The following is a 19,039-nucleotide window of genomic DNA, read 5'->3' as shown; positions in this document are numbered from 1 at the left end:
ACACACAAAAATAAACTCAAAATGGATAAAGGACTTAAAATTAAGATGGGAAACCATAAAAATACTAGAGGAATTCACAGTTAGCAAAATCTCAGACATATGGCAAAGCAATTTCTTCACAGATACCACTCCTAGGGCAATGGAACTAAAGAGAAAATAAACAAATGGGGCTACATCAAAATAAAAAGCTTTTGCACAGCAAAAGTAACCATCAACAAAACAATAAGAAAGCCCACTGTATGGGAGAACATATTTGCAAATGTTATCACTGATAAAGGTTTAATCTCCAACATTTACAGGGAACTCATACAACTTAATAAAAGAAAGATAAATGATCCAATAAAAAAATGGCCAACAGACCTAAATAGAGACTTTTCAAAAGAAGACAAAAGGAAGGCCAAGAGACATATGAAAACATGCTCAAAGTCACTAATTATCCGAGAGTTGCAAATCAAAATGACAATGCGGTACCATCTCACACCTGTCAGAATGGCTATCATCAACAAATCAACAAACGACAAGTGCTAGCGAGGATGCGGAGAAAAAGGAACCCTCGTGCACTGCTGGTGGGAATGCAGACTGGTGCAGCCACTGTGGAGAACAGTATGGAGTTTCCTCAAAAAACTAAAAATGGAACTCCCATTTGACCCAGTGATCCCACTTCTAGGAATATATCCCAAGAAACTAGAAACACCAATCAGAAAGGATATATGCACCCCTATGTTTATAGCAGCACAATTCACCATAGCTAAGATTTGGAAACAGCCTAAATGCCCATCAGCAGATGAGTGGATTAGAAAACTGTGGTACATCTACACAATGGAATACTACGCTGCTATAAAAAGGAAGTAATTTTTACCATTTGCACCAGCATGGATGGATCTGGAGAGCATTATGTTAAGTGAAATAAGCCAGGCAATAAAAGAAAAATACCACATGATCTCACTCATTTATGGAAAATAAAGAACATTATAACCCGGTGAACAAAAAGATAGATACAGAGGCAGTAAAGTATTGAACAGACTGTCAAATTACAGAGGGTAGGCTGGGGAGTGTTGGGGAGGGAGGGAAATAGATCAACCAAAGGACTTGTATGCATGCATATAAGCACTACCAATGGACACAAGACACTGGCGGGGGTGGGGAGGATGAAGGCATGCGAAAGGGGGTAGGGGAGGCTGGGGGAAGGTCAATGGGGAAAAAAAGTAGATATATGTACTACTATGTGTAATACTTTAAACAATAAAATAAAATAAAATAAAATAAAATAAAATAAAATAAAATAAAATAAAATAAAATAAAATAAAATAAAATAAAATAAAATGTTAAAATAAAAACACCCATGGTGTTGGTCCGGCTGGCGTGGCTCAGTGGTTGAGCGTCAACCTGTAAACCAGGAGGTCAGGGTTTGATTCCCAGTCAGGGCACATGACCTGGTTGCGGGCTCGATCCCCAGTGTGGCACAAGATATCGACCCAAACCACTATGCCCAATTAATATTCGACAGCTGATCAATGATTCTCTCTCATCATTGATGTTTCTATCTCTCTCTCCTTCTCCTTTCCTCTCTGAGATCAATAAAAATATATGTATTAAAAAGAAAAAACAAAAACAAAAAAACATGGTGTTGTAATTTCTCACCACATGTACACTCTACACACAATTATGAAATGAGTAGCATTTACATTTTAATAATTTTGTATGAAGCATGCATATTTTCTAAGCTTTTCTTTGCTCTTTATGCCCTTTAAAATATATGATTCAAGAACACATTAATGTACAAAATTTTTAAAAATATGAATTCAGATTAAACACAAATGCTCCCCTTTATTTCTGACCCCAACTCCCTTCCTTTCCCACTGTTGATACAATAAATAAATTTCCAGTCTGATTTATAAGATTTATATAGAATTATGGATATATGTACTTCACATTTTTCTTCTGTAAATGAGATTATACTAGTATATGTATTGTTTATCCAACAGTATAGCTTCATATGTAGAATAATAATAAACTTATTTTTATAGACATGCATTGTGGTCCATAATAGGGAATATAGATGTATTATACTTAGTCTAGTAAACTACAAGGTAAGTTATTTCCAAGATAAATTATGAGAAATGCTGCAAATATATATCTTTGAAGAAAAATCTTTGTACATATAAATATTTCTGAAGGCCAAATTCCTAGAGATGCAATTGCTTGTCTAAGTATAAGTGCATTTTAAGAGCTTTATTGAGGTACAATGGAAATACTATAAGATGTACCCATTTTAAGTGGGTATTGGTATATTTATAGTAATATAATTATTAGTGTAAGAGTTGTGTAACCATCACCACAATTTTATTTTAAACTAGAGGCCCGGTGCATTAAATTCGTGCACAAGGAGGGGGTGTCCCTCAGACGACCTGCAACCTCTCCAATCTGGGACCCTTGGGATCAGGCCTAAACCGGCAGTCAGACATCCCTCTCACAATCCAGGACTGCTGGCTCCAAACAGCTCACCTGCCAGTGGTCTTAATTAGGCATCTAGAAGGGTTCAGAAATCTGGAGAAGGTGCTTTGCGTAAATTAAATAAGAGTCCAAAGACAAAACATAATTTTGAAAGGCATCATGGGAAGTCAGAGAAGACTTAGCTAAAGAAACTAAGTTCTCCTTGTCTCCAGGACCCCTTGCTTTTTATTAACACAATTTGTCCTAAGGCAAGGTGAGGATACACATATCAAAGGGTAGGGTTTGTATACACAATCCAATGTCAGATTGGAAGAACTGCCTTCGGCTGTTCAGGTGTTTGGCCAGTAAGAGGCAATAACATGTAGATTAAGATGTCCTTAGCTGTCTGGCAGCAAGCAATCATTTAATGCATCCTTTTCAGGTTTGGGGAAATGCCCTCAGGCATCTTCAGATGATTCAGCCCTGCTGACATGCTGGAATTGGCTTCCAGCACCCACCTGCCTGCCTGCCTGATTGCCCCTAACCACTTCTGCCTGCCAGTCTGATCACCCCCTAACCACCCCCCTGCCGGCCTGATTGATGCCTAACTGCTCCCCTGCTGGCCCGATGGCCCCCAACTGCCCTCCCCTGCTGGCCATCTTGTGGCAGCCAACTTGTGGTGGCCATCTTGTGATGACGTGAGGGCATTGCGTGAGGGCATGAGGACCACCTAGGCTTTTATTAGTATAGGTTATTTCCATCATCCCCCAAAAGAAACCTCATGCCCAGTTGCTGTCACTTCCCATCCCCACCAAACCCACTGCCCCCAACCCTAGGCAACCACTATTCTACCTTCTGTCCTTACAGTTTTATCTATTCTGGACTTTGCATGTAAATGTAACCATACACTACATCGCCTTTTGTGTTTGCATTCTTTCACTGAGCATCATGTTTTTGAGATTTATTGATGTTGCAGAATAGATCAGTACTTCGTTCCTTTTTATGGCCAAACTAGAGGCCCAGCGCATGATTAAATCGTGCGTGTATAGGGTCCCCTAGGTCTAGCCTGCCATCAGGGTCATGTAGACCACCCCACGACACCTCGCATGCTCCATGGACGCTGCCGGCACCCCGCGACATTCCCAGTTCACTCCCTTCCCCCATGCACTGCCGCCCCCTGCCACCAGCTGTGTGCACGCCCACCCCTCCCCCTGTGGCAGGAGCACCTCTGCTCGCCACCTGGGGACCCACGCCGCACTCCCGGCCCCCACCCACCCAGCACCCATACCCCGCACCCTCTTTGCTGTGCAGCCCTGCCCTCCCACTTCCCTCCTTGCTGCGCCCTCTTCACCGCGCAGCACCCCCGCCAGTCCTGTGTGAGCCCCACCTCACCACATGAGCCACAAGTCCCAGCCCACGAGAGGTGCTTCATGCACCTCCTTGTGACTGGTTGTTTGGTCGTGATGCTGTGATGGCGTCACAACCACAGGCCTTTTATGATATAGATAACATTCCATTGCATTGATAGACCACATTTGCTTATCCATTCACCAGTTGATAGACATTTGGGCTATTTCCATTTTTTAGCTATTATGAATAATGCTGCCATGAACATGTGTGCAATACTTTGTGTGGATGTATGTTTTCATTTCTCTTGGGTATATACTTAAGAGTAGAACTGCCGAGTCATATGATAGATCTATGTTTGACTTTCTAAGAATCTGCCAGACTTTTCCAAAGTGGCTGCACCATTTGACATTATGACCAGCATCCTAGTCAACACCTAGTGTCTTTTTTATTATCTCCATTCTAGTTAATGTAAAATGTTTTAAAATTGACTTTACCAATTTGTACTGCCACCAACGGTGTGCATATAAGAGTACTGTTTCTACATACCCTCACCAACAATATCAATTATCCATCTATTTCATTTTTGCTTTGTGAATATTTGTGTAAGATGACCTCATTGTTGTTAAATTTGCGTTTTCCTAGTATTTGTGACATTCATGTATTGATGGGCCATTTGTATTTCTTTTTCTGTGAACTGCCTGTTATATATTTGGTCATTTTTTATTGGATTGACAATTACAGACATACTATAGGTAATGTAGGTATTATTCATTTTCTGCCATATATGTAGTATACCTTAGTCTGTTACTTGTCTTTTAACCTTTTATAATACAAAAAAATTTAATTTTCACCCCCTAAATATGTCAGTTTTCTTTGTTATAGATTTTTGGGGTTAGATGTCTTATTTAGAGAAGCCTCTCCCACTCCCAGGATTATAAAAAAAATATTCCCTTATATTTTCTAATACTTTTATAGTTTTACTTTTATACTGAACCCTAATAAATATGGAAATTAGTCTTATATATGGTGTGAAATAGAGGAATACATATTTGTTTGGTTTTGATGGCCCCAAACCTTTCATTGAATTGTTTAACCTTTGGTAATGAATTTGAAATAAAATTCTGCTTCAATCATAAATTTCAGTATGTAAATGACTCTCTCCCTGAACTTTATTCCGTTCTATTGATCTAGTTGTCTAATCTTGGCTGATATCAACATAGTTAAATTACAGTTGCTTGAAAGTGTGTTTTGGTATCTGGTCAGGCAAATCCCCTTTCATAGTTCCTATTTTAAAAGAAAATATCTCAAGAAATCTTTGTAAGTGTAATGAAAAAGTTTCTGGTGCAATGAGACTCATACAATAAGAAATATTAGAGCCACATCAGGGGTTTAAATGGAAAAGCCAGGGTAACTTCATGTCCTTTAGCTCTATCATTACTCAAAGTGCAGAAGCTCTTTTGTCCACCAGCACCTCTCTAGCGCATCTCACACCAGATCTTGACCTCTATTTCTACTCTCCATCAAGAGGAGCCAGTACTCCTTAAGAGGCACACAGTCCTACATCTTATATCAGGAAAAAATAGGATGGTCTGAAACATTGTACTGTTGTAACAAAATAAGGATGTTTTTATAACTGTTAGAAGCAATATTTTATAAAACTCTAAAAATAGAAACAAAGGAATAAGCTTGAAAAGCTTCCACTAGCCCTGTTTTAACATTCTGAGCATCTAAAAAAAAAAAGAGATGAAAATTTTAAGTTGAATATATAAAAGGCTACAGATTCATACCAAATAGAAAAATTGTAAAACAAAATAAGGATGATTATAGTATACTAGTGGCTCGGTGCACGAAATTCGTGCACGGAGTGGGGGTTCCCCTCAGCCCAGCCTGCACCCTCTCCAATTGGACATCCCCCTCACAATCTGGGACCGCTGGTTCCTAACAGCTCACCTGCCTGATCACCCCTAACTGCCTCTGCCTACCTGCCTGATTGCCCCTAACCCCTCTGCCTGCCTGCCTGACCACCCCTAACTGCCCTCCTCTGCTGGCCTGATCTCGCCCCCAACTGCCCTCCCCTGCAGGCCTGGTTGCCCCCAACTACCTTCCACTGCCAGCCTAATCTCACGCCCAAATGCCCTCCCGTGCTGGCCTGGTTGCCCCCAACTGCCCTCCCCTGCTGGCCTGATCTCGCCCCCAATGGCCCTGCCCTGCCAGCATGATCTTGCCCCCAACTGCCCTCCCCTGCCGGCCTGATCTCACCCCCAATGGCCCTTCCCTGCCAGCCTGATCTTGCCTCCAACTGCCCTCTCCTGAAGGCCTGATCTCGCCCCCAACTGCCCTCCTTTGCCAGCCAATTTGGTTCTGATTAGTCGGTTTCTATGCCAGTCAGTGTCAAAAGCTCTGCCTCCTAGGCAGCCATTGGCTCCTCACAGTTGACCCAGATTTGGTTCTGACTGGTTTTTATGTCAGTCAGCATCAAAAGTTCCTCGCAGTTGACCCAGATTTGGTTCTTTTTTTTTTTTGGGGGGGGGGGGGGTGCTGTTTATTAAGTGGTTATTACAGGGGTCAGACCACATAAGTGGTGTAAGCCCCAGGAATGCGACCTCTCAATGTTGATCACAAAGCCCCCAAGGCTGGTCCTGGTGAGCCCCAAGGTCAGAAATGAAACAGAAAGGCCTCGGTCACATGCTGCTTCCAGGTGTCCAGGCTGGGCAGCAGGGAAGAGATGCCCATGATGTACCAGGTCTCCCCATTGGACACCACTGAGGTCTGGTAGGACAACAGCTGTACACCTGCCTCTGCCAGGAGCCCAATCATGGTAGGCAGCATGGCAGGGTTGGAGGGCTGAGCCCAGAAGAGGAGCAGGGGCAGACCCCTGTGGAGAGGCACTTCTGGTCTGAAGGCAGCTCTGCTGAGTGCTTGCAGCACAGGTGTGGTGCCCTGGGCAAAGCCCACAGCCTGGTAGGGGGCACCTGCCAGGGCCACGCTCAGGAGGCCTTCCCCACATCCTTGCTCTCCTGTCACAGTGGGGTTATGGGAGGTGGTTACATTGAGGCCGACCTCCTTCACCAGAAGCTTGGTATTAACCAAGTTCACATCCACATGATTAGAAGTGTCTTTCAGGAAGCTGACAATGACTGTGGGGCTCAGGCAGTTCCCGGCATTCTTCAGGGATAAGTTCTGTGTTATCACCTGGATGGTCCCTTTGGGGGACCCTGCCCAGGCTCGCATCAGAGTCCCCAGAGCTTCTGCCAGACCGATCCAAGGTTTGGTGTGCAGAAAGAAGGTGCTGGTAAGGGCCTGGGCATTCACGACCCCAGTGAGGGCTCTCCCCTTCACCATGTCCATGAACTGGACAGCGATCTCCTCCCCACAGCGGCTCTGGGCCTCTTTGGTGCTGGCGCCCAGGTGGGGGCAGCTAATGACATTCTCGTGGTCCACCAAGGCATGGTGCCGAGGCAGCTCCTCCGTGAGCACGTCCAGTGCTATGCCTGCGCACTGCCCTGACTGCAGGGCCCGGAGCAGGGCGCCCTCATCCACGATCCCTCCGCGGGTGCAGTTCACCACGTGCACACCCTTCTTGCACAGGGCGAAGGTGCGGTCATTCAGCAGGCCTGTCGTAGAGGGCAGGAGAGGGGTGTGCACAGTGATGAAGTCACAGAGGGGCCAGATCTCCTCTAGGGGCAGCTACTGAACGCCAAAGGAGGCCGAGACCTCTGGTGAGATGATGGGGTCGTACCCTACAGTCTTCATCCCGAAGGACTGCATCCGGCCAGCCACCTCTCTCCCGATCTTCCCCAGGCCAAGAATTCCCAGGGTCTTTCCATTCAACTTGGTTCCCATGAACTTCTTTCGGTCCCATTTGCCATCCTTCATCGAAGCCGTTGCCTGGGGAATCTGCCTGGCCAGACACATGATCATCCCACAGGTGAGCTCCACAGCACTAAGACTGTTCCCATTGGGAATGTTCATGACCAGGATGCCCTTCCTCGTGGCGGCCTCCAGATCCACGTTGTCCACGCCGGTGCCAGCCCTGCCCACCACCTGGAGCTTCTCTACTGCATTGATGACATCCGTGGTCACGTTGGTGGCCAACCAGACAATAAGGCCTTTGCAGTCCTGCAGCTTGGCTATCAGCTCCTTTGCTCAGGTTGCTTCTCCACCACCTGCAGCCCTCCATCTTGCAGGATCTTCCAGCAGCAAGGGTCCAGGCTGTCACTAATGAGCACTTTCTGTAGATTTGCAAAGGCCATTGCTGGAGCCAGCCTCGGATCGTCGCTCTCCCTGGACAGAGACACCTCTAAGCCCTAGATTTGGTTCTGATCGGTCAGTTTCTATGCCAGTCAGCATCTCTGGGCCTTTCAACGGGGCCTGATCAGAAAGGCAGGGCTGATCAGCAGCCCCAGTGGAGTCCTAGAGAGAAATGGAGGCAGGGCTGCTGGCCTCTAATATATCATAAAGGCAGGACAATGAGGTAATGCTGGCCATACAAAATTGGAGCACACAATTTCTGGGAATTACACCAAGTTTCAAAAAATTAAAGTAATAAAAATGGCAAGGTATTAAAAATCCCATGACAAAGCAAGCAAGAATTATAAAAAGACTTACCTTCCCCCCCTTCCCTCCCCCCCCCCCCAAAAAAAAGTTATCTAAGTAAGGCCTGTGACTCATGGGTGAATCAGCTTGGACAGCTCACCCAGGCTTCATGCCCTAATTAAGAATCAGCCAACAACCTAGATTACCAGATTATGTAGTTAGTCCCAGTATCTTTTTTCCTTTTTAAGGCTTGCTAAGATTACTATAAGCCCAGGAGACATAATAAAGTATAACTGAATCCTCAGGTATGTTATGGTAACGTATATGGCCATAATTGTAGAGAAGTATTTTTTAACTTTATTGTTGAGAATATTACTCATACTTAAAGCATGGTTCCTGTGTTATTTAAGGAATTTGAAAGGTTCCACACAATCAGGCACACTTAATCTGTAATTGCAGTTTAAGTTATTTGAGGCAGTTTAATTAAATTCACAATAAATGTTTAAATGCTCAAGAAAAATAAATGATTGTTTCCTTCTTTCCTTCCTGAGTAATTGAGGCAAGGCCAGAGCAAACACGGTGGCTGAGCAGTCAGATGGGTTATATATGAGACATCTAAGGTAAGCAAGGACATGGAAGAGGGTGGCAGCCAGGCTTTCCCAGCTAGAAAAGGGAGCTACAAACATGGAAAGGAAGAAAGCCAGAATGTGCTATTGGGTTAGAATTGGAGACATTGCTGTTAACTAATGACTTTCAGTAACTAGAGATATAAAAATAAATATCAATGCAAGTGTATGAATATATATTTACACTCACACACACAAATATATTTCCTAACCTTGAGGGGCCTGGAGCAATAACATCCCAGTAGCAATTAGCATACTTCCCGTAAATAACCAAATGCCCTTTTTACTGGCAAGGTGGTTGGCAATTACCATCCTTCTAGGAAATCTAGGAGCAACTGAGAAGACATTCAAAACATCCCAAATTGATAATCAGAATGCATTTTCTCATGAGGGGAAAAAAAGTACAAACTGTAATTATGAGGTTAACTCATAAAGATTTTATTTAACCTAAGACCTCAGAAAGAAAACACTTTGTTTCTCATTATACTAGTAAATGTAAGCCTGGTAGTAATATTCTAATAATTCTTTTAGATATACTATAGCATTTCAAGTCTTACCAAACACATTGATTGCCCTCTGTCTTCTTTCAAATCTTACTATTACTATAAGAAACAAACATATAGTGCTCCAATGAAATGGACTGACTGCCTCAAAACTGTCACCTTGCGAAAATGTCTAGTTAGTCCAAGGATCAGCTACTCTTCAAATAATTTTTGGGACCATCTTCTATGCTGGCCTTTAGAACTCATGGTATAACCTTAGAGGTACCAAATCTTACTGCCCTGAGTAGGTATGATTTTCAAAAAGAGTCCAAAGATAGTATGAATTGGGTGATCAAGCTGAGTAATAATTTGGGATTGGAAAAGTAAAGAGATCGAAACCTGCAAACTAATTTAACCAATAGTATAATGAAATCCTGTGTATAGCTTCCCAAAGTAACCTCTCTGAGAATTACATTAACTTAGCTGCATAAGCAAAATAATTTTATGGTCACACTTCAGACGTGCCAGATATACTAGTTCACAAGTACTAAAAAAAAATGTTCCTTCCCAAAATATATCTTCCATTGTTCTTCCAAGTTACCTAAAATTCAGAATACTTTGATCAGCTGACTAACAGCTGCTGCTAAAATACCACATATTCTATGCAAGCGTAGCATAATATCTTAGTGTGATTTGACATAATAAATTGTCAGTCTTGACTGACACAAGGCAAGAGGACATAAGTGACTTGTGAGCAAGGCTGTCAAGGAGGGTAGTCACCCAAGGGAGGCCCTAGCACCGCCTTCTGATCTTTGAACTGAACACAGCCTCCCCGCCGTCCCCAGTCCCAGACATCCATTTTAAACACATCAGACAAACAAACAGCTGCATGGTCCAAGCATGTGGTGATTTTTATTAAGAATAACTTTGGCTCTAAGAATTCCACCCTCAATTCTGTAATACTTTCCATTAAAAACAATTATACAAGAGCAAATACAAAAAATATTAAATTATGAAAACAAATCCATTAAGGCTCCCTTCATATATATTATATACACTCAAACAAGTCAAGATTTTTCAGAGTAGAAGAATAAAGTCAACTGTTATAGCTTAGAAAGCAACACTACTTTACTACTAGGAGACTATAAAACACTGAACTAGTTTAAGAAAACCACAGAGTGGAAAAATGGAGCCATTTTTGTAAAAAAGTGGCTCAAAGCACAAACTGCCGGGATGTTCATGAGTCCTAGGGGTTTGGACTGTACAGTATTAAAGAGTGGGGGAGACTGACGCCTTTTTAAACTCAGGCCTGTGAGCTAAGCTGATCTGATGGCTTCAAAGAGCTTCTCTATGTGGGCCTTCCACTGTTTAATCTTAAGACATCACTGTATGCTATTTACAAGTCTTCTTTTGGCCAGACCTCGTACACGAACTACAAATAATTCTGAAGATTTGTGAGTGAGATTGGGAGGGGAATGCTTTTGTAATTTATTTTCTCCTAGGGAAGAATGGATTCTAGTTAAGTTTTAGGAACAGAATCGGTCCCTCTGAAGGAGCCTGTCAGAGCTCCTGAGAATTTTATCAAGTGGCAGAACTGCTTCAAGGACACAGGATCTAAAGACCTTGCATGCAGTTAAAGGGTATGTAAGGCCAGTCCTGAATCCTCATTTTACAAATCACATCATTAGTCCATATGCACAAAGAAAGAACTCCAGTCAATGTGCAATCAGAAATATACTTTCAAGATGATCAGTTAACATACTTTCTTCTCTCATAAGGAAGAGTGATGGGAAAAATAGCTACCGTTCCATCCTTCAAAAGCAAACTATTATAGAGCAGTATCTTATCTTAAGCACCTCCTATTTTATTCAAATAATACTTGCTGATGAGAGAAATCATCCATTCCAGGTGTAATCCACATATTTCTGAACTAGCAGTATACGATCATTGCATTTACTTTTATCTTTTATCAGGAATGAATATGAGACTAATTGTTAAGTATAAAAAATTAAAGCATTCCCACAGAAAGCTAATTTCTACTATGCTTACTAAGAATGCAGAAGCTCAGAATCTAGCTTTCTACAAGCTTTTAGAGGAATTATAAGAAGAGTCTTCAATGTAGGAATTACTGGCTGAATCGTCTCTAGGGAGAACATACTGAATCCACACAAATTCTTCCAGACCACCCAAGTCGAATGGACCATACCAGCAGTATAAAATGTGTAAGAACTTTGCTGTTATTGGTAACCTGGGCTTCACTTTGAGTAGCTTGCTAGGGTGGGAAAACTGAGCAGCTTCTCCCTTTACCTGGGCTTTTCCTGAGATGCAGTACAGTAGTCAAAAACGTCATCGTTATCAAAACCATCATCATATCTAAGAGAGTGGGGAAATAGTCTTTCTTCTTAAGAAAAAAAAGAAATGGGTAACATTCAACATGTACAGTTGCTATGAATCTTCCAATGAGGCCTCTTGAGACCAATCTACGTTTGCTTCACATTAAAATACTAAAATCATTCCTCCTTCCCAGGCTCCCAGTGGGAGCACTCCCCACACTGCTCTCAGAAGGAATCAAAAGATTTGGACTCTCTACTTTTGACACTGAAGTTCAGTTATGTAGACTAGCTTTCATTCTCCAAAATATGGGGAGATTATTTCATATATAAAAGGAGCTAGCTCAGCAAGAAATATTTTTAAAAACCCTAATAGTTATCAAAGCAATAAATGGATTTATAGAATGTGCCTTCTCTTAACTGGAATGTTACCATGGAGCATAACCAAAAGGAGTTAAGATAAGATCAAAATGGCCGTTTACGTATTTTTGTTTACGTATGTCTGTTTACATATTTTTAAACTTTCTCACCCTATTGATGTCAATAAAGGTGATAGCTGTGCTCAATACTAACATCAACATTCTCAGGTGTGAATCCTAGCATGGGTGAAGGTATAAATTAAACAAGAAAATTTGGATTCTCAAAATAGAATTGATGAATATTGACTGTAACAGATTAAATGTATTTCTATGTGATCTAAATTATCTAATAGATAACTAAAGGAAGAATGAAACACATTTTCTTTAGGTTTTAAAAGAAAAAAGGCTCTGTGCCCCACTAAACTTGGATCGGAAGAAAAACCAAGTAGTGCAACTCTCAAGAATTTACTCCAGTGTCCTCTTCCTTTTTTTTTTTTTTAAAGTCTTTGAACACAGGTTCAGATCCCAACCTAAGTGCTGGTCAACGTCCTTTGTTTGGCGAATAGGAATTGCAACTGTCACAGGTAATTTACCCACCCAGACTGTAGGTGAACCAAGCCCAAATCCTTTTTTAAGCAACAATTCTCTGCTGGCTGGGATGCTCCCAGGGGCTTTTGCCCTGAGATTAAGAATTGAGGAGGTGACTGCTCACAGCTTCCTTGGGGTCTCTGAGGCGTGGGCCTACGACTCCTGGGCTTGGGCCACTTCTTGGCCTGTTCTCCTAAGATTGCCTTTAACCTTCACAAACTCTGGGGCGTTTTCTTGCTCTTCTTGCAGTTTCTGCTTCTCAAGTTCAAGCTAAATAAAATTCAGAAAGAGAAATATTATTACAAACTGAGAGGTTTTTCAAGACATTCCTCTTTCCAAGTCCCTAATGACTTCATTTCCCAATGGAAGAAATTCTCTCCCAGTCTCCAGTTAAAATAAATAAATGTGTGCATGCAGATTCATGGAATTCCTCACAAGAGCAGCAGTAGGTGGGTTGTTACTACAAGCAATACAGAGAAATCACAAGAATCTAAAAATCAAGGTTAAGACAAGATCCTGCAATCAACACAGCTGGCCTGTACGCTCAGTGAAGTAAAATTTCACTCAAGTGCTTGAGCTCCCAACACTGCTGTGAATTCAGTGATAGCTCCGGTTTTGACTGTCTCCTCCTGAATCTCTTCCAGGCCCTCAATAGAATTGTGGACTTTACTTTCAATGTATTTTAGCCCATTTGCTCACATTTTGTCTCATATTTTCCTTTCATGGTATAAACATTTACATCTGTCTTGTCTGGTAAATTCTGCTTGTTCCAACATTCTTAGTTTTCAGGACAAAAAAAGACAACTTGTGAGAAAAGTCAGAGAAAAACAAACATTGTATCATATCTCTTACATGTGGGATCTTTAAAAAACAACAACCAACTTATAAAAGCAGAGAGTGGAACGATGGTTATATCCAGGGCTAGAAATGAGGGAATGGGAGTTGTTTAAGAATACAAACTTGCAACTAGTAGATAAATAAGTCCTGGAGGCCTAATGCACAGTAGAGTGATTACGGCCAACAAAATTGTGTCTTACATTTGCTAAGAGATTACTTTAATGGTTCCCAACTGTAGGAGAAATAATTATGTGATGCAACAGAGGTGTCAGCTAAGGTACAATGGCAATTACATTGCAACGTAAATGTACCAATCAATATGCTGAATACCTTAAACTTACACAATGTCGTATGTCAAATATGGCTCAATAAAAAAAGACCACTTTCACCAAAGTCACCCTTACCTGCTCCAACTTCTGCTGCCGTTTTAATAGTTCTATTTCCAAGTCAGATTTCTTCTTTTGTGCTTCTTCTTCCTTCTGCTTTATTACTTGATCTCGTTTTCTTTTTTCCATCACCTTCTGCAGTTCTGGCTTATTCTGGGGGGCAAGACCCCTGCAAAAAAAAAGCATGAACAAAATTAAAAAGTTGTAATCTAATGGACACATCTTTCCTGAATAAAAATTTAAGGCATCAGCCACAGAGAAAGGGTCTAATGAATTAGCATGATTGTGACTCCCTACTACCAGTTAATAGTCAACTATGGTTCTCTGAGAAATTCACAATCATGAAAGAAAAAGCAAGAGCATCTTCCGAAAGTAAGCAAAATCCATTCACTGGGGAAGGTGGGGAACATTATGCTCATTTGATGAGTATGACGACCACCCAAGATGGACATGGACATGGACATGGAGATGAGATGGCTTCACCAGAAATTTAAACAGCAAAATGGCCGAAGTTTCAGATTTTTAGGAAGGTTCTTGCATGTGTAAAGGCATGTCTAAGGTTTCATCATTACTGGCCACATAGAACTCTGAGCCCCTGACTCCCAGTTCAGTGATCCTTCCAGTTGAACCATTTCAGATGTGTGGTTGATTATTGACAATGCATGGAAGTCAGGCCCCAGGAAAGTCCCACATTTCTGAGGAATAAGTCAGGCTACCATCTCATCAAATGGGGAGAAACAAAACCCAAACTTAGGCCTACCAACTCTCCATCTAAGAATTCTGTGGCAAGTCAGGGGAAGACCATTCCCTAGCATTTCAGCCAGTCTCCACTAGCTCTTAAGTAATCTCTACTTTATTAATACTTAAAATAAAATAACTTATCTCTTCCTTCCCAATTTTCATTAGCAAATTTGCATTACAACCAAAGAGACAGGCTACTTTTGTGACTTAATTATGGTTTCACAGTTACTAAGATTGTATGAGGGGTCAGGAGTATAGGTAAGTATTTGGGAAATTAAATCTTTAATCAGCACAATAGAAGTTGCTGATGGTATTTTGTTCACAATAAATCTAAGTGTCACTAAGCTCACAGGAAAATTTGTTTGTAAATAATCTGAGTAAAGACCCACTCAATTTCATGACTATTAAAAAGCCTCTATAACACTACAGACAGGCTTAAGGGATTTAAATTTTAGGATTAAGGATTTAGCTATCTGCATAATTTAAATTTCAAATATTTTTCTTTCCCTATATTTCACAGGCAAAATTAACCTCAAATGTTATTCAATGCTTCTGGATTATGCAAAAGCTATTGCACAAACTTTGATGTATGACACACTAATCTGACATTCTATCGCAACATATGAATGGGTTTAATTAATATACAGTATTCATTTTCTATTTTAAGATTTTATACAATGGGAGCGGTAAGATAAAATATTTAGTAACAGAAAGCTCAGGAAATGGTGGCTCATGTGATAAATGTTCTATACTTGGAACAATCGAGAAGTCATATAAATTTAGTTAATATTTTATCATAGCCCATCACTTAATCTGTGCTGAATGGAAAAACCCAAGCAAGCACTGTCTATATGTTTCCCTGAGTCTAAAACTGGGTCAGACTTAAGAAAGAAATGAGCTTCTGCAAATTTCTTAAAAACTACAATATCATTCTGCACATGACAATAGTTGATTCTCTTTAATCAATTGTGACGCGTATACAATTAACAAGTCCTTTTAATACCATAATCCCTTAAAGTCCTGGTGTCAATCCTGAGCCTGCTTGCTGTAACTATTACAGTGGGCCAAGCCAATTTTTAAATTTAGTAAGTGCTCCTTGAATAAAAATAGGTTAGGTGACATATACATAAAACGAAAAGTGAAAGCACACCTCAACTCTGTTAAACAGATCTGTGGAGCACCACCTACACTGTATTCTATGTGAACAGTGGCCCCGAAAATTGAACATGGACCCAGAGGTAACAGTGTAGTCTAGGCTCCTCCCTCATTTCTATACCTTTACAAACAAAGCTCTTCTTTATCGTCTTAACATCTGCACAAGACCTCACAGTATGGAAGCTTGCCACTCCCATACTGACATGCATTTAGGTTTCCAATTGTTCCCCATTAAAAGTAATGAGGCAATGATCTTCCTTGTACATTCATATTTGCACTCCTTTATATACTAGTAAGTATTTCCGTTGGCTACATTCATAGAAGTAGAACCTCTGGCTAAGCATCTGTACATTTTACAATTTGATGTATATTGCCAAACTGCCCTCCAATAAGGCTGCAATACTTTATATTCCACCACCAGTGATGCAATATACAGACAACTTTTAATGGTACATTTCACATTTCACATAAACCACTGAAGACACCCAGGGGCTGACTGAAAGGTTCATCTCCACCCCAGATGCACTTGAACCCATACAAGTGAAACTGCCTCCTCAGCTGGAAGGCCTGAGCCAGAGGCGAGGGCTGGCACAGACCCAACAGAACACCCCTGACACCCAGCCAACTATCTCCTGGCCTAATTTTTTTCTTAGGATGGAGGGGAGCGTGCATTTGGATTACAAGCCCTTGATCTTTAATCTTGGAGTTTTCTGGTCTGGCCTGCCTTGCCTACATTTGTGGCTGAACCATTTCTACCTGTGTGGATTCAAATGCAAATATTTCTACCTCAGTTTCCCGTATTTTTCCATGTTGTACACCAATGAGCATTTATTGAGGAAATATTTGTCAAGAAAAGCATGCCAAATGAAGATATGTAGATCAACTAAAAACACAGGGAATAAAAGCCACTGACTGAAATGTACAAGTCAAAAAACCAATTTTAGGGATGTGTTTCAATAGCTGGGTATCTATATTTGCCCCCCAAAAGTACTCTTATAGAGAAGATAGAACCTAATTTATATTAGAAATATTTTAAGACATCTTAAACACTAATCTTACAGCTTAAAAACAACCTTGTCTCTTGAAATCTGCCCTTCTTATGTTATTTGGACTATCTATAGACCCTGAGAATCTGAAAATGGTCTTACTCAGACCTTGTGGCAAACTGTGAGCAGATGGAAATGTAAAGACTTTTAACCTGAAACTTAGTTGGTCCAAAAGATAGCAGAGGAGCAGAATTACATACTTAAGAGAGCATAGAGTTCAGAGTTAGAATACCGATGAATAGAGTATTTGTTCTCCTAAGTAGTAACTTTGCTTTTATCTTATGATCTTTAAAAAGTAGCTAAAAAAAACTCTTTGAACTAACTGCTACAGGGCTTTGAGCCAAATTTTTGGCTATGGAAGACAAAGTCCAAGGCTTCATGGATAGCTCAGTTTGTGTTGATCTCATTTGTCTCCCTCTCACTTCCCTACTCCTTTTCTAATTTTTATTATTACTATATTTGATCAAGCTCTGCCTTTAATTTAAACTGCCTTTAATTATATATTTCTTTCTACCCTTTTTATTTCAAAAAACTACTGTGAAATGTTGAGAAGATCCCTTAGCCCAGTGGTCGGCCAACTGCAGCTCGCGAGCCACATGCGGCTCTTTGGCCCCTTGAGTGTGGCTCTTCCACAAAATACCACATAAGGGCGTGCACGTACAGTGCGATTAAAACTTCATGGCCCATGCACAGAAGTCGGTTTTCAGCTCTCAAAAGAAATTTCAATCGTTGTACTGTTGATATTTGGCTCTGTTGACTAGTGAGTTTGCCGACCACTGCCTTAGCCTGTTACTCTGAGTTTTCTCTTACTAACTTGTCACATTAGGATAACCCCAAGATAACACACACTGGATCCCCAAAAAGATCACTGGATTGGACAAGATGAAATATGGGAAAAGCCCTCTACAAATTGTAGAAAATAAATAGACTTTCATTATGGTACAAGCCAGTAATCAAGTATGATTACCCTTTAACCAAACATATATATTACTGAAGTGATACTTGCTATTTTCCCTGCATTAAAATTTAGAAATAAAACCCCATCTCCAAAATGTATATGTGAAAGAAGATTAACAAAAAAAGAAACTGCTTGAGGAGTTTTCACTCTAAAAACCAGTTGTATTTCTAATAAGAGGACTCTACCCAACTAAGATTGTCCCTTGAAAAACCTTAAGACATAGAATAAGAAACATTCATTTGATTTTGAAACCTGCCTTTTTCTTTCTTTTGTTTAAATGTACTTCTATAGCCACACCAGGACTTTTCAAAGAAGAAGGGGGAAAAGTAATAGGAATTTCCAGATGGCACTACATAGAAAGTGGAAGATGGTTGGGATTAATCGAGCACTTACTATATGCCATGCATTTTAATAGGTATTTATACATGCTATTATTTACTTCCATTTTTATAAGAAAGATATTTTTATCTCCTATTTTATTATATGAAGAAACAGACCTCAAGAAGGGGAACCTTGTCCAAGATCGTAAAGTCATTTCCCTCTGACTTCAAAGCCCACATCCTCTCTACCCCATGGTGCTTGAGGGAACACCAGCATTCTCCTAAATTAGTAGAGCTGGGCCTGGCTAAAGAGTCACCTGTGCAAACAAAGAAGAGAAAGCATAACCCAGAGCAAGTCAGAAGGGTATTCCATTTTCACAGAAAGTACCTATTCTTAAAAAATTGGCATAACAGATTCAATTGCACAAACCTACATTTCACAAAGATAAGACCTAGACTATTAAATTTTTGCAAAATAAATTGTAGCCTATAATTCAGAAAACAGTTATGCTGCCAATTTTGGTTTCACCTTTGCCCACTCCATTTTACAGATAAGGGAAGGTAAAGACAACAGAAAACCATTTAGTTACTCTCTTTGGGAGTATATTGAACTTTCTTTCTCCCAAAAGCAGACTTCCCAAAACACAGACTTTCCCAGGCAGGATTGTCTCTAAATTCTGTGGCCTATTTAGGAAATTATAGAGTCCTATTTTGCTTTGGGCATGATGATAATGAATCCATTTTTCCTTCTTCTTTTATGTGACAAACACCAGTAGAAGCTAAGCACTATCCGAAAAGGATCAAACTTGCATTCAATTTCTAAGCATTAACCAGGCAGCACCACGCTGGTGGGCCCTGGGGCTGAAAGGGAGTAAGCCACATTCCCACAACC

At 40.8% G+C, this 19,039-nt stretch overlaps 2 protein-coding genes across 10 annotated transcripts in view; both read right to left on the bottom strand.

The window, feature by feature from the left end:
* Nucleotides 1-6,438: 6,438 nt before the first annotated feature.
* LOC308251098 (D-3-phosphoglycerate dehydrogenase-like) lies at nt 6,439-8,036 on the bottom strand (the record flags this gene model as incomplete). The annotated part of the gene is given in 3 exon segments (XM_080674151.1): nt 6,439-7,470; nt 7,474-7,931; nt 7,934-8,036. Coding segments are annotated over 3 exon segments (1,593 nt in total).
* Nucleotides 8,037-10,315: 2,279 nt separating this feature from the next.
* Nucleotides 10,316-19,039, bottom strand: part of FAM107B (family with sequence similarity 107 member B) — a gene marked incomplete at its 5' end in the record, with an annotated part of 282,323 nt that continues 273,599 nt past the window's right edge. For all 9 annotated transcript variants that reach the window (XM_080658121.1, XM_080658123.1, XM_080658129.1 and 6 more), the window contains 2 exons: nt 10,316-12,974; nt 13,946-14,096. In XM_080658121.1, the coding sequence (XP_080514247.1) occupies nt 12,858-12,974; nt 13,946-14,096 (268 nt within the window). In that variant the 3' untranslated portion in view covers nt 10,316-12,857. The remainder of the gene's footprint in view (nt 12,975-13,945; nt 14,097-19,039) is intronic.

The sequence above is a fragment of the Plecotus auritus genome (assembly GCF_963455305.1).
Source record: "Plecotus auritus genome assembly, chromosome: 1".
Classification (NCBI taxonomy): domain Eukaryota; kingdom Metazoa; phylum Chordata; class Mammalia; order Chiroptera; family Vespertilionidae; genus Plecotus; species Plecotus auritus.
This window is presented reverse-complemented; position numbering and strand designations above follow the sequence as displayed.